Below are 25,998 nucleotides of genomic sequence, written 5' to 3'. Positions count from 1 at the left end.
TATGGAAACAATAACGTTTCGAGAGGCAATTAAAAAGTGAGACTGTTCCCGGTAAGATAGTGCTAGTGAAATGGTGCGAGCTGGTGTGCGTTGGGGGGAATTTGGAAAAGATAGCGCACAATTTATAAAATAGCAGTTTTGCAGTGAAATATTGTGAAAATGTTGTGTTTCTTGGTCTCAATGAAAAGGTAAGTATCCTGAGCAAGCGTTGAAGCAAATTTTAAAATAACTCGATATCAGATAGTGGTGAAAATTCGAGTATTTCTACATATTCAATTGAAAACTCACACATGTGAGAAAATTTTGCAAGCATGTGTTAGAAAATCCAAACTCAATTCCCCCTTAATGATAGTATCATTCCGTGTATCATCAAGATGATAACCTGAGTTGGTTATTAAACACATTGTATCATATTTTTAAAAATAGGGATAGTTTCATAGTATTTATTTAGAATTTATGTATGTAAAATTGTAATTGAGTAAAAAATATATATATTTATTTTGCTGTTCCAGAATGCTTCAAGTTGATCAGTTAAATCAGTTAAAACTAACATATGAAGAGATACGATGTTTATTTTAAAAGACAAGAACAAACAACAAAAAAAAACTTCAAATCGTAATGGCATTAGTAGATATTCCTTGAATTTGTTTGACAACGTAAATATAGTTATTTCGTGTTATTAGAGTCCATGAAAGTTAAAACGTGTTGACGTTAGACAGGATTACATTTATGGGTGTGAATTATGAAACATATTGTTTAGTATGAAATATAAAAAAAAACAACAATACGAAATGATCTGCCAAGGAAAGGATGTATTTATTGTATTATGTAAATTTTGCACTTGAGATTACACTGTTCAATTAAAAAAAAAAACAAAGAGATTTTGTTAATATATAATATAGTAATTAAGCAGTTAACATTATTGAATTATGTTACGATTAAAATTTTGCTGATTTTTTTTACCTCAACCAAAACGCATTGTTAAAAGTACAATTAAATTTTATTGCGTTTCGAAATCTTTGTGCTAACATTCAAATAAGCAACAACAAAAAAAAAGTTTAGGTTCCGTGGATAGAATGACAGTTCAATCGATAGAATGACAGCTGATCCGGAACTTTTTTCTCAAAAAAAAAAGAAGAACTAAAAATAGCTCACATTCTAGGTGCTTGGAAATGATAGTTTTCAAATGGAGATTCCGATATGGAAATTATGTGGATGCCCCTAAGGAACTCAATCAGCTACACTACATTTGATGCAATATGTTCATTATTTTTTTCTGGTTCTTTATTTAGCCAATATTGTTACATAAAATGAGGGCTTGCGTTGTAATTGTACATATTTATTGTATAATATATGTTTATTTCGATTATAGAAGTAGAATAGAGAAGAAGGCGATTGTAGTGATATAGGTTGATTAAAGAAAATGTTTCGATTTAAATTCAAATAGTTTACACAATCTAATTTTTCTGAGTGTACCTACGAATTCTACCCGTTGCACCTGAGATTTAGGTTTTGAAGTACACGATGACGAGGCGTAATCGGAAAGCTCTTTCGCGCTGCGTTGACGCCGTTGACGGACAACTGGATACGAAGAAAAAAGAGGCGAGAATGAATGACAAGCGAATGGGTGAACGAGAAGGCGTGAACGGGCATGCACACCACGGCGGTCGAATGAAGTCAGTTTATGAACGATGTTTGCGACGAACGGACGGAGGAGAAGTGATGGTGGCTAATCGTGAAAAGTAATTTGTGGTTTTTCTGAATAAATATTCTTTAATGAAGAAAGTGAAAGTAGGTTTTGATTTTCTGATGGCTTGAGAGTGAAGGAATGCAGAATGTGTGACCGGAAGCAGGGTAAGTTTATTGAATTTTCCTGATTTGTTGGTGTCGCTGAAAATGATAGTATTTTTTGGGGTGAAAAGTTAGATCCCCGTGCTTTTATACACGACCAAACTTGCATCGATTTTTCTTGACTGCTCCGAAAAGCGTATGAACACTACAGTCAGGTGTAGGTTTGAAAGTTTATTGGAGGAAAAAAGACAAAACTTGACAGCTTAATCCAAAACGACTAACTTCCGCCAAAGATCGCGTAAGTGTTTGTAAATCTTTAGGTCAAATGAGCCTAGTCAATCTTCTTACACGAATATCTCGTTCATTTCTAAATTTCGCTTGGAGCTCTAAAGACGTGCCTTAGCAAGTTGTGGAAAAGTGAGCCAATATCCAAAAACTTCATATCAGAAATCGTTCACAGTTAAGTGAAGAAGTATATAAAAGTATCGAATAACAACCTTGTTCGAAAATTATTAAAAGTTTTCCACACAAAAGTGAAGTTACGAAGGCTAAAAAGGTGGAAATCACGTGTAGGCGAGTTTTCACCTTATAGGTAATTATAGTGATTTTCTAAAGCCAAATACCATTGAATCTAAAGAAAATTTCATAAACAGATATTGTACCTTTGTGAAACCTAAAACTGAAGACGCAGAAGGCGCGAATTAAGACAGAAGAAAGGGAGTATTTTAGTGTGATGTTTTAGAAAAGGGTGTGTATTTAATACGGTGTGTGGCTTAGCCACCACGTGGCTTTTCTGGTTTGGTCTATTCCCAATCGACAGATAATGAGGCCCCCAATCCGGGTGGAACGGTGCGACCTGGAGCAATCGTGCTGAATTAACCACGTAACGGTGATTGTCGCCAGTTCCCCTAGCGAGCGTGAAGCTTGAGGGTCAGTGAATCGACACCGTGACTGATCAGCGGTGGGTCTGAGCCCAAGCCTGAGGAACCGTCAAGACCCTCAACCTCAAAACGTGCGGGACTATACACACGCGCAGAGGGCTCCCCACGAGTCTCACGACGCAAAACACACGTGTCTAGCACGTGGGCGGGAGGTCCCATCACGCAGGGTGGAAGCTACAGACCACAGCAATATTAGGAGCGCAGCATCGACGAGAACAGCTACTGCCGTAATTATGCAAAGTGACGTAAGCGCTATTCAGAATGTCGATATTTGTTGGTATATTATATATAATATCTGGTGTAAAAATAACACTGTGGTATGCTTGCTGTATTAAAATGCAAGATCTAGTCGTAATCTATCATCTATGGAAATAAACTTAGAGAATGAGCAAAAGTTTTATGCATAATAACCAAAAAATGGGCCAAAACTATCAATGTCGCTTACGTCACTTTGCAGAATTACGGCAGAGCAGCATCGGCCGCAACGATATCGCAGGTCACGGTGTGTCTGGTAGAACAAATTTATTACAAAAAAATGGGCATAGCTAATTTTTACGCTACGTGAAAGTTGACGCTACCAGCTTTCATTCAAGCCCAACATCGAAATATTCCATCGGAGGAACTTTTTCATACAAAAATTGGGTATGTTTGTTAAGTAGAAATAGGGATTAATTTGGAACCGTTCATTTTGTATGGGGAAAAATCCCTCGGTGGATTTTTTTGAGGGACCCTGCAAATGAAAGCTGAAAGCCTCTATTTTTGAATAGCGAAAAATTTGACGATGCCTATTTTTTTTTTATAAACTTTTCCCATACACACGCCGTGAGGTACCTGTAAGTAAGCCACAAACAACACACCCGTAGTGATAGGGATTGCTAGGCCTAGGTAGTTTTGTACGAAGATCGCACAAGCAATAAAGCAAAACACACATGATCCCTATCGACATGAGAAAAGTGAAATTTTAGTGTGGATGAGTTTATTTGAGTACGGAGAGAATTTGCTTTTAATTTTCGTTCGTTTTGAGATTTGGACTATTTCGGTTACAGTTTCGTTGGCGAGAGTTAGAAGTGAGTAAGATTGGGTGATCGGGTAATCGATTTTGGAATCTAGTAGATTCGAGAACCTGCCCTGAGTGTCTCTCTCGGGTTAGTCGGGCTCAGACATACGATACTTTCATCCTGGTTGCCTGCAGGGTTGGCGGTTAAGTCAGTATTGGAGATGATGATCTATTAGAAACCCCCTCACTTTACAACGCGAAGCACTTCTTAAATATCAATAAATTGTTTTGTGGCGCACCCAATGATGCTAAAGCATACCTCATGACATACTCAGTTTTCTTAGATCCATAGATGGATTTTCTGAAGAAACCCCTGGTGGACCTAACAAAGTCTCTTGAAATAATTTTGAAAAAAGTATCCTGGAGAAATTCTTAGAGATACGCTTGGAGGAATTTCTGAAAAAAATGCATTAGAGGAATGCCCGGTGGAATTTCTGGTGAAATCTCTGTGTAAATTTCTGCAGGAATCTGCTAGAATGTCTTCCAGCCTTTCCGTAAGAATCTTTATAAGAATCTCTGAAAGAATCTGTAGAAAAGTATCTGAAAGAATTCCTGGAGCTATTTCTGGAAGAGAAATCAAATGTTTTGAAGGAATATCTAAAGGAATATGAAGAAATATTGGGAATTTCCCTAATAATCTCTTGTAGAAGCTCTAAAGCAATCCTTGGAGAAAATTCTTTAGAAATCTTCTGAGAATACTTTGAATGAGTTCTGAATGTATGATTCTTAATGTATCCGGGAATCATTTTCTAGAAAATCAACCAATGGAATATATTTGAGAAAGTTCATTGAAGGTTTTCTAGATGAATTCTTTGAAATAATTCTAAAAAAATCTCTATGAAAAAAAAATCAGTAGAAATTCTTGGATGGGTTTCCGGAACAATGCAAAACAAAGCAAGATTTTTTTTTAAATGAATCCTTGAAGATTTTTCTAAAGGAATCCATGCAACATTTTTGGAAGCTATCTATGTAAGACTTTCTTATGGAGTCCTTGTAGAATTTTCTGGAGGACATTCCAAAGTCTAAAGGAATCCCTAGAAGATTTTGTGAAATAATCTGACAAGATTCTGACTGAATTTCTTTAGGATTTCCTTGATATTTTTTTTTGAAAGTGAATCAACGCGGAGTTTCCAAAGGAATCCCTGGAAGAATATCTTTAAGAATTTCTGGGAGATTTTTTCAGCAACTTGGGATTTTTTTTAATGATTCCTAGGATGGATTTTAGCAAGGTCATGAAGCCTTGCTAAAATCCATCCTAGGAATCATTAAAAAAAATCATAAACGAACAATCCAAAAATCTGTAGAATTTTTTTTAACGCAATCCTTGGAGAAATTTGTAAAAAAATCTTTGGAAATATTTCTGATGAAATTATTTGGTATTTTCGAAAAGCATCCCTCGAAAAAAAAATGTGAAGGAACCCCTTGGGCAGTTTCTATAGCAATATCTGCATAAAATTCCCGATTGGATCTCACATATTTTTTAAAGAATCCCTGGAGCAATTTCTAAAGCAAATCCCGGAGAAAGTTTTGGAATAATTTTTGGAAAATCGTTCGAGAGAATGCTTAAAGGAACTTCCAACGGATTTTTCTGAAAAAAAAATTTAGAAAAATTCCGAAAAAAATTGGGTAAATCTCAGGAGGATTTTTTAGAGAAATCCCTGGCGGAACTCCTGCAAAACCTCTGATGCATACACTCATTGCACAATTATGGGTTACTCAAGGAGCAATCATTTCATAACATGAATCGTTTTTCATACAAATATAACACTTTCATTATTTTATATAAAAATCTGCTTGTAAAACTCACTTTAAGAGGTGCAAATTTCTAAAATGTTGGTAATTAATGAAAACCACAATAATGCGTCAAAATTGGTTGTGTAACAATTATGGGTCAATTTGTTACCTATTATGTGTCACTCAAGGGGAACTTATAGCATACTATTTTCGAAGCTGTGTACTATATATTTGTGCCCTGAAATGACGGCTACATATATTTCGACTATGAACATTCATTGGCTACCATCCACAAATATCGAAACATTACAAAAAAATGTTTTTCCAGCAAACAATAAGAAATTGTCGATGTTGTAGTCGTTTATCAACGCCTTCAAACAATTGGCTCAACAACAATGTTTTTCTTATTGTTTTTCAATGAATGATCACTTATTTTCGGTGGATCGGCCATATTAAAATCTAAATCTGGTATCAAACCTCTTAACGAATCCCGTTTTCACGGTTTGGAATCATTTTTTTGAAAATTGGGGCAAAATCTCCATACATTGACAAACGCCTAAAAGTATGCAATGCCCTTGTAACAATCAATTCTGTGCTGCACAAAAAGGGACCCAATATTGTGTGATTTTCTATGTTCCTTGGCACAATAATACACTATTTTCTTTCACAACTTCCTAGTGGAATTTATGGAGAAATTGTAAGTTGCTGTGGGAATTTCTGGTGAAACCCTCGGAAGAATTTCTAAAGTGACCCCTTAACAAATTTTTGAAGGAACTTTTGAAACATTTTCTGAAAAACTCTGGAATAGTTTCTGAAGGCATCGCTGAAAGTTAAATGAAAGGAATCTCTAGAGAAATTTATGAATAAATGTCTAAAGAAATTTCTGATGGAATTTCTCTACGATTTTTGAATGAATCCCTGCTCCAATGGGGCACGTTCGGTGTAGTACTAGATTTGTAGTAATGAGCTGAATTTTAGTATGGTGAGAAGGTCAATTCTCTGTTTCTGCAATGAAATGGTGCAAAAAGCGTGGGTATTATGATTCCTTGCCTAAATTGATGCTGTTTGAGCTTAACTTTGGATAACTATGTTGTTTATGTTCCAAGAAATGGAGAAAACAACAACACTGCTATCCAAAGTTTTGCTCAAACAGCATAAAATTAGGTAAGGAATCATAATACCCACGCTTTTTGCACCATTTCATTGCAGAAACGGAGAATTGACCTTCTCACCATACTAAAATTCAGCTCATTACTACAAATCTAGTACTTCACCGATCTGTCCTATATATTTTTTTTGAAAAAATGTGAAAGAATTTCAGAAGCAGTAATTTATGCAAGATGATTTGAAATAATTCTTTGTGAAAATAGTAGAATAGGAGGAATTTCTAAACAAATTCCTGGAAAAAAATTCCGAATGAATCCATGGAAGATATTTTTTGAAAGAATTTGTGAGAGAATTTTTGGCCGAATACTCGAACAAATTTCCGACAGATTTTTTGTTTTGAAAGTTGTTTCAAGAACTTCTGTATGATTTTTTTTAAATAATCTTCAATAGATTCTCCATAGGAATGCCTAGAGAAAGTTCTAAATAAATATCCAGAGGAATTTTTGAAGCAATCCCTGGGCGAATTTCTCAAACAATCTCTGAAACGGTGACAGAGCTGTACACTCGCCCGAAAAGCGAAGCAGCAAAGATCGGACTGCTGTGGTGAATGCGTTAATACCGAAGTACCTACATGCTGATAGGTAGAACTGAGCGAACACGAGGATAAGGAAATGACCAATGCAGCTGAGCATTAGAGTGGGTTAACGTTGTATGGAGAAACTTTAAATTTGATCACATCCACCCGGAACAAAGCTTTTTCAATCTTTATTAGCATCCAAAACAACTGTGCAAAATTTGGAAGCGATTGGTTGCGTCTCCGTATTCCGCATTGCGATTGAAATTTGTATGGAAGTTAGTATGGGAAAATGTACTTTTTCGCATTTTACTCATAAGTTGAATTCTTTTGTCTAATAACATATAACTAATGACGTTAGAGTATAGCCTAGGATATACCGAAAAACTTTACCGAAGACCGCAAAGTGATCCGACGCTTGTGAAAAAAGTTATTCGCCTGGTAACTTAGGCCAAAAATTGAGATATTATTATTGATGTTATTCCTTTACATGTTAAATGCTAAGCACCACCGGGCAATCTGTACGTTATAACTTTTTTCACAAGTGTCGGTCGTCGGATCACTTTGCGGTCTTCCGCAAAGTTTTTCGACACATCCTATGCTATACTTCAACGTGATTAGTTAGATTGTTTTAGACGAAAATTTTCAATTTATGAGAAAAATGCAAAAAAACACGTTTTCCCATAATAAATTCCATTCCATACAAATTTCAATCGCAATGCGGAATACGGGGAAGCAACCAATCGCTCCCAAATTTTGCACAGTTGTTTTGGACGCTGAAAGGAATCGAAAAAGCTTTGTTCCAAAAAATCGACTTTGTTGACCCAGTCTACTGAGCATAGTAATGTTTCTATACCGAACATGATATTTTATACTTAGCTCTTAGCATATTTATGCTGATTTTACCTCCCGCCTCTGTCTGATGTAGAATAATAAACATTCGCATTTCGGGTTTGATTGACGATGTCTTTTCAAATACTTACCGTCGGCTTTCAAAGTTTATTCCTTTGTCATCACAATATAATTAGAAAGGAATTTTAACTCGAGAGATTCGATTATCTTGTCTAGGATGAGGGTTCGATTTAATTTAATTTTTGGAGCCAATTAGATGACAGACCTAAATATGATCTAATTATGTTATTATGTATAGAAATTGTTGCTGCTTTTTAAGTTGTCGGTGAACACGTCTCAACAAAAGAAAATGGTGGTACTTCATATTTTTTCGACCCTTTCACTTACAGGACAGTGAGAAAAAGTAAAATGCTGAGCAACTGTTGCGATTACAAAATGATATTGTTTATTTAAAAACAAGTAAAGGTACAAACAGTTCGCGTTTATCCAGACAAATTGCTGCCATTCTTCCTTGCTTGTCAAACAGTTGCGAGACAGGTCATTGTTGCTCGCCCTATCGCTGTTATTCTGAACGGTAGCCCTCCCCAACCCACTGACTGGTCTCACAGTTCGGTATGCTTGATTATGTTCGGTTCCTGGAAGCTGTGTCTGCTGCCGTCGTCGGTCGTTCTGCCCACAAAAGACTGCTGCTGCTGCTGCGGCTGTTGATGATGATGGGGTTGCCGCTGATTCAGCAGCAAGTTGCCGTTTGATTGGAGCTCATTATCCTCGCAGAAATGTTTGCTGATATGTGCGTTTTGATAACGATGATGATAATCATTTGCTATCATCCGGGCGGTGGGGGCGGCACTACTGGGGGAGGTGGTGATGGTGGCTCCTCCCGTCAGGTCCTCCTCCTCATCCACGGGTGGCGGTTGATTGTGCTTTCCACGCTGCTGCTGGTGGGAACGGACCACATTCACAACGCCATGAGGCAGATGATTGTGCTGCTCCTGTCGTGCGCTGTCGTTATCGTTACTGATATGTTTCGGCTGGAGCAGTGGCTCACTTCTGCCACCGGAAATGGCTTCCGTCTGAGCCGGTTGGTGGTCATGGAGCGAAGTGAACTTTCGCCGTTGCTGTCGTTCTTGCTGGTGCCACCACGCTTCGTCGTTCTTTCTGAACCACCTGTTGTACACCTGGTGTGGGAGGCAAAGAAAGATGCATCGTAATCGATCAGTGATTCTTAACCCGTATCGGCCTGAGTCAGCGCATATGAACTAAAAATGTCGCCGTTCGGCGAATACACAATGGATTTGAATAATTTTTTTACAGCACACTCGTACATATGTCTAGTTTGTAAAAGTGGACAGAGAACGTCGGAATGGTCCCTATGGCCGGAGTTATTCCGGTGGGTCACTGGGTCAGATTCGTATAAAAACGGCTGTTTTTCGGTACACAGAGTGTTTTCCATTATGATTCGCTATTAAACTCACTCTATTTTCACTAAAACTTGAAACTCTGCAATCAAACATTGTTTCCACACAGTTTTTGACCGTTTAGGAACTACCGGATGTGGCCACCGGACATAATCTCCGGAGGAACCTGCCACATACTGTATACTGGGGTACACAACCAATACCCATTTTTTGCAGCTCTATGTATTGACTTTAGCGGTATAGTGTCTTAGAAGATTTTGTTCTATATACTGAACTCTTTATTTTGGGATTTTCACTTTTGTGATTAATCCACTTAAAAGTGCGACAGAAATTTACTTTTTTCAAAAACGAAGATAGAGTGTTGGAGTCTTCTGCAAAGTTGTAGAAAAATGTATTGTTGGAAATTTTGCCGAACAAACTATTACCTTATTTGCCTAACTATAAGAGATATGTGTCGTTTTTTGTGAACGACCCCTCAAATAGCTTTTTCGTTATATCTTTTTCTGGGGATTTTTGGTGATTTTCGTGTGTTCTACAAAGTTGTTCTTTGTTATGAAATACACCTCCTTCTGCTTTTTTATCATTGGAATAACGCTCCAGGTGAAACAGAGCCTGCATCTCAACTAGAAAACATAAATATGTAGATTTTTAAAATGAGTCATTAGAGAAATCCCTGGTGGAATCATGGAACGAATATTATAGAAGTACCTGGAATGATAAGAGGTCTCCTCCAGAATTTATTGAAGGAATTCTCCTTGCAATAACAACCACTAGCGTAGGCAGCCTTTTCTTTTTTGATTAATTCTTTTTGATAAATACTATGAAAAGTGGGATGAAGTAGAGGGCTAATCCCCCTCCTCCATCTTTCTCTGTCTTGTGCTTATTTAGGAGAGTGAGAAACATGCCAACGCTAGTATTTACAGCTAAGATTCCTTCAAGAATTTCTACAAGGATTATTACAAAAATGTTCTTAGAGTGTTTCCAGTAATTCCTATTGGAAATCACCTTGACATTCTTTTAGAAGTTCTTACTGGTATTACTTCAGGAATATTGCTGGGATTTATTTATATATTTCTGGTAGAAACCATCAGGAACTTTTGCTGGGATTACGCAGGTATCTCTCGCTACAGATCATCCTGGAGTTTTTTTTTTTGTTTTTATTTATGTGTATTTTAACTTAAAGCTAATTCTACACTAGCATCCTGGAGTTCTTTCCATTGAAAATACTTGAGAAACCCCAGCAGTAATTTCTGGAGAAGTCCTAGTAGTAATATCTGTTGCTATTCTAAGACATAGTCCTGAAGGAATTCTTGAAGAACTCTCTTGAGACATAGCAAGAGGATTTTCTATAGGACCCCTTAGATAAATCTCTGGAAGAATCCTTGTAAGGATCTGTAAAGGAACTATTGCAAACACCTTTGAAGCAATCCCAACAAGAATATTTAAATAATCCCATTAGGCATTTGTTGAAGAATTCCAAGATAATGTTTTCATAAATTTCTCTTGGATTGTCTCCGGAATACCTGTTGGGTTCCTCTAGGAATTGCTACTGGGATTGCTGATACCATGCAGGATTCTTTCAGGGAGTCCACTTGAAATTCCTCCAGGAATTCTTCCTGTGATTTGTCATGTGTTTTCTCCAAGTATTTTTTCATGAATTCCTCCACGGATTTTTCTAAAAAAATCCTGCAATAGTTCTTCCAGTGATTTCTCTATATATACTTTCAGAAATTGCTCTCGAAATTCCTTCATAAATTCCGCCTGTTCCAATGATTCCTTTATAATTTATTTTCCAGATTGCTCCTGCAATTTTGGCAAGGATACTTCCAAAAACTCTTCTGGCATTTTCACTAAAATTTTTTGCTGGGATTCCTCCAGCGACACCAGTATGGATTTATTTAGAAACTAAGTACTCCTACCAGGAATCCTCTTCAGATTATTTTGGGAACTACTGCTGGGGTTCTTCTTTAAATTTCAGACTGGAATCCTCCAGGATTTTTTCTGAGTTTCCTACCTGCAGGAAATCATCCAAGAATTCCTGGAAGATTCTCAACAGTAATAATTGGAGATACTGAAAATGCATGAAATTTCTCAAGAATTCGAAAAAAATCAGTAGGAGTTCCTGAAGGAATCTCAGCAGTAATGACTGGAATATAATAAGAAATTCCTAGAGTTATCTTTCACGAATTCTCTGAAGGATTCATAGAAATTTCTGGAAGAATTGCAAGAGATTCCCTTGAGGAATTCCAGGAAAAGTTTTCAGGGACACCCCAGCAGGCTTCCCAAATCTTTTGAGAAATCCTCTTGGAATTCCTCTAGAAATGTCTGATGGGTTCTCCTGAAAATTTCTCCATGGATCTCTCCTAGGATTCCTCCGCAAATTTCTCCGGTCATCCTTTTAGGGATTTTGCCAAGAAGTCCTCCAATAATTTCTCTCGGATTAACCTTAGAAATTCATGCACGGATTCATTCATGAACTTCTACCAGGATTTCTCCAAGTATTCATGCTGAGAATTCTCAAGCACTTCTAGATGATATTTCTGCAGTTTTCGCTCTTGGGAATCCTCCTGAAGTATTTCTAGCAGGAATTGCTTGAAGAATTCCAGCAACACTTCTTGTAGAATTCCCACCACGAAAACCTGGATAAACCACAGTACCATTTCAGGACCACTTTCAACAGGAATTCTCAAAGAAATTTGAAGAGGATTTCCAAAATACGAAGAGAAATTCAGAGAAAAATCACTAGAGGAATTCGGCAAAAAAGCACTGGGTGAGTTTGTGAAGAAATTATTTGATAATTTCGAATGAAATTCCTGTAGGAATCATATGAAGTATTCTTGGCGGAAACTCAGCACGCATTCTTGAGTAATCTCCATGGTGAATTTTTGGAGGTACCTTTTAAACATCCCTGTAGTAATCACAGAAGGAACTTCTGCAGGAATCACTAACTCACTCATGTATCCTGAGCACCTCTGAGGGTACATAGGGCCAACGTAAAAGATCTCCATCCTGGGCTGCTGCTGGCTTCAGCCTTGACCTGGACCCAGGTCAGGTTCGCCTTCTTTGATTTCCTTGTTGAGGCTTCGTCGCCACGGGCCCCTGGGTCTGTCTCTGCTGCAATGTCCTGCCAGATTCCAATCCAGCACTGTGCAGCGCTTGCTTGCAGATTTCGTCTCCGTTCTTTCGTGGTGTGTGGTCGACTTCCTCCATTTACGTTCTCGAATTTCTCTTGATATCGGTTCCCAATGATATCGTCGATGGAACTCAGTACTCGAAATCCAGTTATGAGGCCACCAGGCCCGAATTATATTTAAACAGCAGACATCGGTTGATGAAAATCTGTAGCTTTTGTATGGTCTTTGCTGACACGCGCCACGTTTCGCTGGCGTACAACAACATAGATTTCACGTTGGAATTTAAAATTCGAGTTTTGATGCGTTAACTGATCTGATTGGATCTCCATATATTTCGTAGATTCGGAAAAGTAGTCCTAGCCAAGGTGTTTTTAAGGAAGGTGTTGGCGTATATACAGTCAGTGGATGCGGGGAGTGCGGTACACTGCGGGGGAATGGAGATGACAGCAGGCCAGTTTGTGTATGCTGCAGAACGGTACAGAAGCGTAGCTGCGCCGCATCGGCTACAACATTTTCAAACACGGATAACCAATGTTGACATATTTCCATGACACTCATAAAATGAGTAACATTCCCCCACGTTTGAAAATTGCTCGTGCCCTCAAATTTTTGTGATATATGAATACAATGGTGATTTCCAAACCAAAAGAGATTACTATGCCGAAAATATTGCAAAATATTTCCTTTAGTGGGTGTACGAGCTAACTTGCAATCTGTGTAAATAGTAAACACTCGATGAGTGTCATGGAGTTTGTCCGATTTTGGTGCTGAGAAAGTTAAGCGTGAATGGTTGCTGTGAGGTTTCTACGTTGCACAATGGAAAAAAATAGGTATAAAACGCGAATAAATTCAATATCTCTGCTAGGAGTGCATGGATTTGAATGAATTTTTGAAACAAACTACAAAAATCTCTATGATTTCAGATAAGTAAGGTTTCATTCGCCGCACGATGCTGGAAATCAGAGTATCGGGCCCGTTTTACCCCATTCTCTCTCTTTTTCACCTTTTTAGGAAAACCCTGGAATGCAAAATAAACGATTTATTTAAGGAGAAACTTCAGAGAACACAAACATGGCTGCCACAATGGCCGACTCACGTTTTCAAGAGCACGAATCTTGAAAATTTGTAAACAAATACTCTTGATTTGGAAAAGCTGCGTCTTTTTGCAAGTGAACAAAGCCAGGATAAACAAGTGTGGCTTGGTTGGATGCTTCTTTCGTCAGATTTGTGCCTCTAAAGTTTGTATGCAAAATTGCAATGGGAATTCTTGACGCTTCACCTTAATTCGTGTTTGTGTAAAAACTTCCATAGTATCGAATGGAGCTGGTTTGCCTCACCGCACAGCCCTAAAAAATGGAATATCTTCGAGTTACCCCGATATCCCCTTTTTCTTTGAAATTTCACATACATCTTCGTTCGGAGTGGAACGCAATCGATAAGAGCAGGACAAACCCTATATTAAATTGCCGATACTATGGAAGTTTTTACATACGAGTTAAATAAGTCATTTATTTTGCACGCCAAACGGAAATAAATGATGGTTTACTTAAAAAAGTGTGTGAGAGAGAGAGAGTGGGGTAAAACGAGCTCAATACACTGATTTCCAGCATCGTGCGGCGAATGACACCCTGCTTATCTGAAACTATAGGGATTATTACAGTTCATGTCAAAAATTCATTCAAATCGGTCCACTCCGAGCAGAGATATTGAATTTATTCGCGTTTTATACCTATTTTTTCCCACTGTGCGTTGCTAGGGCTGAATGTTTTTGTTTGCCATCTCACTAGTGAAAAAAAATTATACACAAACTTGCCAGCTGTCGTTAGTTTTTCCAATATGGCGGGTGGTGCAATCTGACATATTGGATTACCTTCCTTTTACTTACCTTGGTCCTAGCCGTCTTGATTCGTGTTGATAGCCAGCGATTTCTTGCTGACGTTGATGGTAGACCCACCGTAGATGAGCGTTCGGTCTGGTCGTCGAGCTTAGTCTGCATGTTAGAGCGTCGTTAGTCTAGTATGCTCCATTGCAATGGACTGCCAAACTAGCCTACGATTTGGTACACGGTCAATCGCCCCCACCATGATCTTGTCGATTACGATGAGAAACAGTAGCGGTGATAGTACCAAACTACCCGGATGGGGTCAGACAAAGCTCCGTTATGCAGGACTCTGCATGTAAAAGGCTCGTACTGCGCTTCCATGAGGTTGACGATTTTATTCGAAACTCCTTTGCGTCTCAGGGCGCCCACAGATTTTCGTGGCTCAGACGATCGAAACAATGAACACCAAAAAGAGGGACCCTTGGAATTCGTTAGCTTACTCCAGTATAATACGGAGCGTGACAATAAAATTAACACAAGATCTTCTGGCACGGATCTCCTGTATCCGATTCAGGATAACTTTGGCCAGAACTTTGAGAACAACACACAATGGATCAATGCAGAAATCACGGTAGGTATCCTAGCAGATTTCATAGAGGAATTCCTGAAGGAACTCTTGGGAGAATCCGTTGAAAATGTCAAGAATTCTTTGGATAACGTCTCAAAAAATTCCTGCTGAAATGCTGAAATTCTTGCTAAGATTGCTTCAGCAGTATGTCCACGTTACCATATACAAATCCATCCTGTAAATTCTCCAAGGATTTCTATAGATATTTCTAATGATTTTTCAAGATTTCTCTCTTTGGGAATTTTGCTTGAAATACTACTGGAAATCCCTGAAGGAATCACAGCAAGAAATTTTTAAGAAAAAACTGGAGGATTCACAGCAGCACTAGGAATCTCAGTTGTAAATACACAAGACAAGGGACTTGCCCTCTCCTTCATCCCGCTTTTCTTAGTATTTATCAAAAAAGAATTAATGAAAAAAAGAAAAGGCTGCCTACCCTAGTGGTTGTTATTGCAAGGGGAATTCCTTCAATAAATTCTGGAGGAGACCTCTTATCATTCCAGGTATTTCTATAATATTCGTTCCATGATTCCACCAGGGATTTCTCCAATGACTCATTTTAAAAATCTACATATTTATGTTTTCACAAGTTGAGATGCAGGCTCTGTTTCACCTGGACCGTTATTCCAATGATAAAAAAGCAGAAGGAGGTGTATTTCATTTTCATAACAAAGAACAACTTTGTAGAACACATGAAAATCACCAAAAATCCCCAGAAAAAGGTATAACGAAAAAAAACTATTTTGAGGGGTCGTTCACAAAAAACGACACATATCTCTTATAGTTAGGCAAATAAGGTAATAGTTTGTTCGGCAAAATTTCCAACAATACATTTTTCTACAACTTTGCAGAAGACTCCAACACTCTATCTTCGTTTTTGAAAAAAGTGCATTTCTGTCGCACTTTTAGGTGGATTAATCACAAAAGTGAAAATCCCAAAATAAAGAGTTCAGTATATAGAACAAAATCTTCTAAGACACTATACCGCTAAAGTCAATACATAGAGCTGCAAAAAATGGGTTATGGTTGTGTACCCCAGTAGACAGTATGTGGCAGGTTCCTCCGGAGATTATGTCCGGTGGCCACATCCGGTAGTTCCTAAACGGTCAAAAACTGTGTGGAAACAATGTTTGATTGCAGAGTTGCAAGTTTTAGTGAAAATAGAGTGAGTTTAATAGCGAATCATAATGGAAAACACTCTGTGTACCGAAAAACAGCCGTTTTTATACGAATCTGACCCAGTGACCCACCGGAATAACTCCGGCCATAGGGACCATTCCGACGTTCTCTGTCCACTTTTACAAACTAGACATATGTACGAGTGTGCTGTCAAAAAATTATTCAAATCCGTTGTGTATTCGCCGAACGGCGACATTTTTAGTTCATATGCGCTGACTCAGGCCGATACGGGTTAAACAGCTAAGCTTTATGTTCATGATTTTTAACTTCAAAATGTTTCAAAAAGATCAAATTGCCCATGACGTTTTATTCGTAAGTTGGATTATGGAGACGCATGGTTACCCACAATTTTCTATTAATTATTTTATCCAGTAGTCTGACATCCAATAGGCCTGCAGCATTTCTGAGTATATACACTAAAACCTCTTTTTATGCATGTTATTTTTATGCACTTTTAATTTCTTTTGTTCCAACGAAATAATAAAAATTCAACGTGTTTCGCCACACAAAATTCGACACCCACTGATGATTGAAAACCAACTCCATGCAGGAGCAATTTTAGGGTTCCCGCAGACAACTCACCTGATAGGGATCGATTTGCCAGTGCTTGTGGAAGGATATGCTGGCCGGGTCCAGCGCTTCCGGCGGGTAGTCCGAGGGGCGGGCCTGATGGAAGAGCGGCGAGTGAATCGGTCGTATGCCCAGCCGGTACAGGCAAGCTGCAATGATCATGTCGTCCGGCGAGGAAGCCGAAGGGCACTCGCAAGACCGTAGCAGTGCGCCAAGGATCCGCACACTAATCACTATTCCGCCCCCGCCGGTAACGTAGTTGTAGCCCTGGCCGTCTTGGGCGAGCAAATGGTAACCGTACCGTTCGCCGATGTACACGTCTTGGGACGGATCGAAGGCGCTCAGGAAGCGGACCAGTGCCGAGGGGCTGCAAGAGGAGGAGGAGGAAATAAAATTGAGCATTTTATTGGGCAGACCGTGTGCGATGCTATATGGACGTAGACGGTGAGGAATGATGGTAAGGATTAGGTACCGCAAGCATGATTTACGGCGTATGCATGCTTCTCAATGAAAAGGGTGATATTATGGATGAGGACGACTTTCCTTCGGTGTGTATAATGAAGCCACCAGAGAGAAAATTAGTGTAGGATAATGAATGATTTATCGGAATGCTGCTTATTCAGCTGATGATTTGAAGGATTCTTATCGAGTAGTTGAATCTTGATTTGATGATTACTTCGGTCGACAAAAAAGAGAAAGAGTGTAGCTAATCATTTTTCAGGTTGAGCATTGTGCGATAGAGTTTTAATGCGTCATTATTGTTTTTTTTTTAATATTTATTAATAAGTTTTGAATGGGAGGCAAGTTCATCTCGGGACCCACGGGTTAACTTCCCTTCCGAAGAATGAACCCACCTTTTGTGAGTTTATCGGGGAAGGGATTCAATCACAGGTCCTCGCCGTGATAGGCTTGTGCTCGGCAAAAAAAAATAAATCTAGGTTTCCATATTTGGAGGAAATGATTAGAAATCTGATTCTTGATTACTGATTGACCATAGTAATAAGTAAAGAAATCCTTTGAAACAATGAGACATAAATTCTACCCTGCCGGGGTCCGTAGCGTAGTGGCTACACGTTCACTTCATAAGTGAATGGTCATGGGTTCGATGCCAGCCCCGGCACTTCGTCAGTTGCTCTTCCCCCCGATAGCGACTGGCACTTGACCCTCTTCTGAGCTCCATAGCTCAAATGGACCCGGATAATTGGATATCGGCAAAACGGCAACTCATAATGGACCCCCAATCGGACAGGAACAGGAACAAGAGCCATACATCAACATGCTCGTGCTCGTCATTCTATACACTCAGGCAAATAAACCTAAGATTATCATAAGGTCTAAATTATGAAATGGTCTTATATTCATAACGGCTACACACCAAAAATCGGTTTGAGATTTCAGCAAAAAGATTTGCTGAGTAAAAATCAGCAAACGCATTTTTTACCGAAAAATCAGTACTTTGGATTTGTTTGCTGAAAACCAGCAAACTAATCAGGTTTGCTGAAATTTCAGTAATTTTTTCCATCGTCAACCACGTCGGCCACCTGTCAAAATAAAAAAAAATGAAAAAAAAAACGCAGGCTTTGTTCATACCACAGAGTGCTTCATTTTTAATATTTTTGTGGCGCATTTCTCGGTACTTGGTATAAATTGCACCAGATTTTGATTTTACATTCATTGGAACATATATAAGAACAAGGTGAGAACTATAATTATAAATATTTTGGTCTTTCTGAGCCACTTTGACGTTCAATCCATTCAAGGGGCTGTCCATAAACCACGTGGTCATTTTTTGGGACTTTTCAAACCCCCCCCCCCACCCCCCCCCGCGTGGTCATTTGTCCATACAATTTTTTTTATTTGTCCATACAAAATGGTCTTTGGCCGGAACCCCCCCCCCCCCACCTCATGACCACGTAGTTTATGGACAGCCCCCAACAATATAGATACGATCGCACGAAGAAAAGCCGCATTTAAAGACTTCGGGGTGATAACCGCGCATCCAAAGCCCCTCCGATGATTCTCATCTGCGTTTCCTACTTTGTACATCAAAGAAATATCGTTTTCAAGAAAGATTCCTATTATGTGTATTCCCCCATAATGTGTTCAAAATGTATGGATTGTTATTTATTAGTGTGCGTGGTACAACATGATGTATAAATTGAATAAAATTAACTGAATATATGCCCTTCCGTCTAATAATTTGCTTTAACAAGAACTTTTAATCTATATTTTCAATATTTTGATACACATTGCTGAAACCCTTCAGCAAAGTGCAGGCGAATCTCACATCGGTCGAATTTACTGAAATTTCGGCAATCCTCAAGAATTTGCTGATCTTTCAGTAAACCCGTGTCATCCATCGATGACAGTCTAAATTGCTGAAAATTTCAGCAAAAAAAAATTACTAAATTGATTGCTGAAATTTCAGCTCGGCAAAATTCAGCAAAAGTTTGCTGATTTTCAGCGAAAAAAATTTGGTGTGTAGAATTAACATAAGGTCGGTTTATGACGCAGAATCGACTCACAGTTTGGCTTTTATACACATTTAGCACCACGATATCCTCAAGCGTCGATAGCCGCGTGGGTTGGGCACGAGCTCAGTGATCTCGACGTTCATAGATCGATTCCAGTCTGCATAATTTTACGATTGTTCTGCTCTTTTCGTAAGTTTATCTTATGTAATTAGGTCATATTGAGCATGTTCAATTTTCATAAGGTATTCTTAAGGCATCCATACTTTACAGTTATGGCTAAATTTCATAAGGTATTTTGATGAATTTCGGTAGTTTACTTCGCTGAGTGTACCTATTGGACAGGGTAGAAAGTGACAGCAGCGCAAAGGCTGCCAGTTCGATACAGTAGAACAAGAATAGAATACATTTAGGCGCTGTACAAAGTTTAAGTGCAGCTGCCGATTGGAATCGCTTACGCAGTGCCCTAGTGGACAAAAGAACTGTAAATTAACCACTGTTAAGTGGTTGAAGAATAAATAAATTCTACCCAAAAAAAATGCAGTCAGATGTCATCATGGTTTACTATAGACATATCTAGACGCTAAGTGTAGAATTAGCTCTAGATTAAAATAAAAAAAAATCTAGATGCTCAAATACATATTTTTTTAAATATTCTATAACTTTTCCACTCTTATCAGCTCTTAGTGACACTCTTTAATACGCTGAAGCTCCCATTTAGGCAAAACCTAAATGGGGTGTCGCTTAAATAGGTCCAAGGTAAACCCCTGAAGCTCTTCTTAAAGTATGTGTAACCACCAAATCGTCAGGAGCCCCTCTGAATACCTTTATACGCATCCGAAAACCCCTGACATCCACCTGAAGCTCAAACGAGAGTCTGTAAAGTTCCTCAAGCCTCTCGAAACGCTCTGAAACACCATGAAATTTACTTCTTAAGTGCTGTGTAATACTTTTTCTTCCTTTATTCAACTCGCTAGAATGAAGGTTACTGCCCAACTAACAATCACTCATTTTACAAGCACTTTTACGACGAATTGATTCAGCATGATGCTGAATAACATTTGGGTAATTTTCAGGCACAACCTTTGTTCGGTTTTTGTTCACACAAATTTGGAGAAACTGTAAAGCATAGTGTTGTGTACCAACTGAACTGTTTGTTGTGAAATCGTTTTACAACTATATAGTACAGCTGTTATTCAGCTTTAGCAAAAATGATTGAAAATAAATAAAATGCAAAATTTTTCACGAGAGTTTATTATTGGAACTAAATGCTGTGAACAAATATTGTGAAATAATAACTACACATAAATTTACCTAAATCCAGATTCGAACTCGAGACACGTCGATTGCCAGCCGCATGTCTTCCTATCTGCGCCATCCTAGAGATGATGAATTGAAGCGCTCAAATCAAAACATAAACTTCCGTGGTTTAATAATGATCAGACTTCGACTCCTATTCAGCAGTGGTGAATTATCACAGACATTATGGTTAACGACTGAACAACAGATTAATTCAGCTGTTATTCAGTAAAAAACACGTGTTTTTCATCATGTACTCTGAGTCGAAGTATGATGAAACAAAAGCGCTTGTTTGACTTGTGAAAAACACATTTAACAGATACATGTGCTAATTTTTACATGAACTTAACAAGAAGCAGAAAAAAGTGTTGTTAAACTATGTTGTAGAGGAATTACTGCGAGTCGAATAAAAATCTTATCAAACGCTTGAAAAGTGTTTTAAATTATCATTGCTAATACCAATACGAAATGTTGAACATTGGCTACCTTTTCAATTGAAATAGCATTTGTACAGTAATGTGTACAGCATAATTTTAGTTCAGCTATAATTTCTATTATAAAGCAACAATTCAGCATGCATGCTTGTTTGCGGCTGGCGATTGTTAGTTGGGTGGAACCTGCTATATGTTTGGAAGTTGACAGACAAGGGTTTGTAACGGGGTTCAAATGGACAGTTTGAAATAGAAACAAAAAGATTAACGAAAACTTCGTTCCATTAACACCTGGATCAATACCACCTCTGTTTGACGATGTGCAAGTTGTACTCACAGAAGTCGCTATCTGCATTATACTTTACATCTTAAGAAAGCTGCGTTGGGGACTCCAATGAAATCTTGTGATGAATCTTTGAAGATAGGGAATCGCGCCACTTGGGCGGTGGCTTCTATTTTCGTCTGTTTTCCGCTATAACTCAGTCAAATTTGAACCAATTGACACAATTTTTGGAATGCGGTGAGATAGGTATGGTATCTACCCGTGTACAACATTTCAAGTCAATTGGTTCAAAATTGACTGAGTTGTAGTGGAAAACAGACGAATATAGAAGCCACCGCCCAAGTGGCGCGATACCCTATCTTTAAAAGAATTCCGGGAGTAATGACAAATTGAATCCCTGAAGGAATCCTGGAGCTCCTGATGAACACTCGATTCTCCGGTGAAACATGTGAAGGAATCCCGAGAGAATTTCCGATAAAGTCCATGAAGGAATCTCAAAAGTAATCCCGAGAGAAATCCTAGTGGGATAAGGACCCTTGGGGATAAATCTCTGGGAAAAAATCCTGGGAGGAATCTCTAAATACACACCAGGAGAAATCTTTGTAAGAATTCCGGTAAAAATCCACGGGGAATCCCGGGAGGAATCTTTGAAGGAATTTCGGGGAAAATAACATAAAATTTCGATTTATGTCACAAGGTAGTGCTATTCTATTAAGGGATCTCGAGAAATCCGTGGAGAAATACATGAAAAAATCGTAGGAAGAATAACTGGAGAATTGTCGGAAGGAACCCCTGAACGAATCCCTGGATGAATCCCGGCAGGAATCCCTGAAGAAATAGCGAGAAGATTATTGGAAGAAATCATTGAGGAATCCTACCCAACTAACAATCGCCAGCCGCAAACAAGCATGCATGCTGAATTGTTGCTTTATAATAGTAATTATAGCTGAACTAAAATTATGCTGTACACATTACTGTACAAATGCTATTTCAAATGAAAAAGTAGCCAATGTTCAACTTTTCGTATTGGTATTAACAATGATAATTCAAAACACTTTTCAAGCGTCTAATAAGATTTTTATTCGACTCGCAGTATTTTCTTTACAACATAGTTTAACAAGACTTTTTCCTGCTTCTTGTTAAGTTCATGTACAAATTAGGACATGTATCTGTATAATGGGTTTTGCACAAGTCACATAAGCGCTTTCGTTTCATCATACTTCGACTCAGAAAAACACGTGTTTTTTTACTGAACAACAGCTGAAGTAATCTGTTGTTCTGTCGTTAACCATAATGTTGGACTAATTCACCATTGCTGAATAGGAGTCGAAGTCTGATCGTTATTAAACCACGGGAAGTTTATGTTTTGATTTGAGCGCTGCAATTCATCATATCTAGGATGGCGCAGATAGAAAGGCATGCGGCTGGCAATCGACGGGTCTCGAGTTCGAATCTGGATTTAGGTTAATTTATGTGTAGATATTATTTCACAATATTTGTTCACAGCATTAAGTTCCAATCATAAAATCTCGTGGAAATTTAAAAATTTTGCATTTTATTTATTTTTAATCATTTTTGCTATGCTGAATAACAGCTTAACTATATAGTTGTAAAATCATTTAACAACAAACAGTTCAGTTGGTACACAACACTATGCTTTATAGTTTCTCCAAATTTGTGTGAACAAAACCCGAACAAAGGTTGTCTCTGAAAATTATCCAAATGTTATTCAGCATCATGCTGAATCAATTCGTCGTAAAAGTGCTTGTAAAATGAGTGATTGTTAGTTGGGTAGAGAAATCCCAAAAGAAATCTGTATATGCAGCGGACCTGGTGTGATGGTTAGAACACATGGCTATCATGGCGAGGACCTGGGATCAAATCCCCTTCTCGATACACTCACAAAATGTGAGTTCTTCCTAGCTTCGTGTTTAAAATCTCTTGAATATTTCTATATCAATATCTATATAGGGTGACTATGGGTTGACGGTCAAATTGCTTGAAACTTGGTCGTATAATTCAGCTTTGAGTTCAACAGGTTTAAAACTCCCCCCCCCCCATGACGAAGACAACAAAACTGCCGAGAATACGTAAGTGAGTTCCTCTATATAAAAATGAATTTCTGTCTGTCTGTCTGTCTGACTGACTCTTATGGATTTGGAAACTATTGAACCGATCGATGTGAAAATTTGTATGAGGGTTTTTTTTTTGGCCGAGGAAGGTTATTGGCATGGTCATGGTCCCTCCTACGTCCGATACAAATGTAGAACTCGCTGAAGGAATCCAAGGTGAAATTGCATAAGGAATACAAGTGCAAAATTATAAATATTTTCCCTTAACCCTTATGTGGCCGACAGGGTACCCGGGTACCCAGCGCCCATTTAAAAAGCACGGTGTAGAAAAAAGCAAAAAGTTTGTCGGACACATAACGGTTAAACAAATTGATTGACATTTTTATACCGCTGACGATGCGGAAACTGCTGTTATTAAACAAGATTTGCTGACAAACCGATTATAAAAATCAAAGTCTCACAAGAACACAAGAAGTGGGAGGATGTCCTTTACACTTTTGCTTTCTCAATATTATTTTTTCATCTTTATTTTAATACATAGATACATTACTTTTCTTTATCACTCTTTCATCATGCACTAATGATCCAATTGTTGAACACTGACATAGCCTATTAAGCTGTTGACATGTTTGCCATATTTTGTTTTTGATTTCAATCATACAAGTGCGCATCCGAGTGATTCCAATAGGTTTCACGGGGGACCTTCCAGTATTCCAGGGAGATTCGAGGGGGCCCCACGGAGAAGAGGGATTTTTCATAGGTGTTCCTACCCAACTAACAATCACATGTTTAACAAGTACCTTTATAACGATTTATTTTTGCATGATGCTGAATTCTATTTGGATAGTTTTCAGGTATAACCTTTGTTCGGGTTTTGTTCACACACATTTGGGAAATTATAAAGCATAGTGGTGTGTACCAACTGAACTGTTTGTTGTTAAAAGCATTTTACAAATATGTAGTAAAGCTATTATTGAGCTTTAGCAAAAATGATTCAAAATAAATAAACATGCTAAAATTTTTAATTTTTACGAAAGTTTATTATGCTTATGCTATGAATACACATAAATTTACCTAAATCACGATTCGAACTCGAGACCCTTCGATTGTCAGTCGCATGCCTTCCTATCTATGTCATCCTAGAGATGATGTATTGAAGCTCTCAAACCAAAATATTGACCTCCATTGGCCTAATAATGATCACTTATCGACTTCTATTCAGCAGTGGTGAATTAGCACAGTACATTATGGATAACAACTGAACAACACTGCTCAGTAAAATAACGTACTTTTCATCCTGTGATCTGAGTTGAAGTGTGATGAAACGAAAGCGCTTATTCGACTTGTGAAAAAAAAAACATTATGCATGTACTTGTACTAATTTGTAAGTTGTAAACTTAACAAGAAGCGGAAAACGATCTTGTTAAACTATTTTGTGAAGGAATCACTGCAAGTCGAATATAAATATTATTAAACTCTTGAAAAGTGTTTTAAATTATCATTGTTAACATGACAGGTTGAACATTACCTTCTTTTTTCAATTAAAAAGCATTTGAACAGTAATGTATGCAAGTACAGCATAATTTTAGTTCAACTATCATTACAATTATAAAGCAACAATTCAGCATGCATGCTTGTTTGTGGCTTTCCACTGTTAGTTGGATAGAGATCTCATAAATGTTACATACGATTTCAGGGGTGTTTAGAAATTTATTCGGTTGCAGGGGTGTTCCAGAGGTGCTTCAGGAGGTTCCAGAAGTGTTCCAGGAGGGTTCAGCAATGCCCCAGGGTTTCCCAGTTTTTTGTTATTTTTTTTTTATTCGTGATCTTCAACTAATTCTTCGTGAAACATCTAATTCTTCACACACATCCCAGAATCACCCTAATTTTCGAGGGTTTCATGAGTGTTCCAGGAGATTTGAGGAGTTCCTATGTGCGTCCCAGAAGCTTTAAAAGGGTTTCAGTAGCGTTCCATGGAGTTTCGTTGGCGTTCGATGAGGTAACCACGAAGTTTTAGAGGTGTTTCAGGTGTGAAGACCCATATTCAGGGGAGTTTTAGAGGTGTGCCAGGAGGATTCAGCTAGTTTCAGAGGGTTTCAGCGGTATAAAGAGTTAGCGTTAAAATTCACGAAAAAAAAAACGATTTTAACAGCGTTTCGGGATTTGTAAAGTATGTTAGGAGCGTTCTGGGTAGTTTTAGGGATTTTCCAGGGTGTCCAGGGGCGTTCTCCAGGGCGTTTCAGGGGCCTTACATGGGGATTCAAGGACGTTCCAGTGCAGTGTGTTAATGGATGTTGCAGAGTGTTCCAGCGGGACTCAGAGGGTTTCTAGAGCGTTGTAGGGACTTTAAAGGGGCGTTCCTGGGGCGTTCAAGGCTATTCCAGAGGCTTTTAGGAACGTTTCAGGGGTATTCCAGGGAACTTCAGGGATGTTCCACAGGGTTTCATGGTCGTTTCTGGGTGTTCCAGCGGGTTTCATGGGATGTTCCAGGGGTTTCAGGGGTATTCCAGTGACTTTCTAGGTTCGAATTCCTGGGAGTTCCAAGTGGTTTTAGGGGGTCCCAAGTGCGTTCCAGGGGCATTTAAGGAGGTTTCACGTGGTTTCAGGCGTTCCAGGAATGTTTCAGCAGGTTTCA

General features: G+C 38.4%; 1 protein-coding gene across 1 annotated transcript in view; it reads right to left on the bottom strand.

The window, feature by feature from the left end:
• Window positions 1–8,478: 8,478 nt before the first annotated feature.
• The window catches only part of LOC115255108 (beta-1,3-glucosyltransferase), a 124,098-nt gene continuing 106,578 nt past the window's right edge, over window positions 8,479–25,998 (bottom strand). Inside the window, exons 8-9 of the mRNA XM_029852949.2 lie at window positions 16,820–17,174; window positions 8,479–9,234 (exon numbers count right to left, since the gene is read on the bottom strand). Of these exons, the coding sequence (XP_029708809.1) occupies window positions 8,659–9,234; window positions 16,820–17,174 (931 nt within the window). The 3' untranslated portion in view covers window positions 8,479–8,658. The remainder of the gene's footprint in view (window positions 9,235–16,819; window positions 17,175–25,998) is intronic.

This window comes from Aedes albopictus, chromosome 2 (assembly GCF_035046485.1).
Source record: "Aedes albopictus strain Foshan chromosome 2, AalbF5, whole genome shotgun sequence".
NCBI classification, from domain to species: domain Eukaryota; kingdom Metazoa; phylum Arthropoda; class Insecta; order Diptera; family Culicidae; genus Aedes; species Aedes albopictus.
Note: the sequence above shows the minus strand (reverse complement) of the source record. Positions and strands in the feature narration are given on the sequence as shown.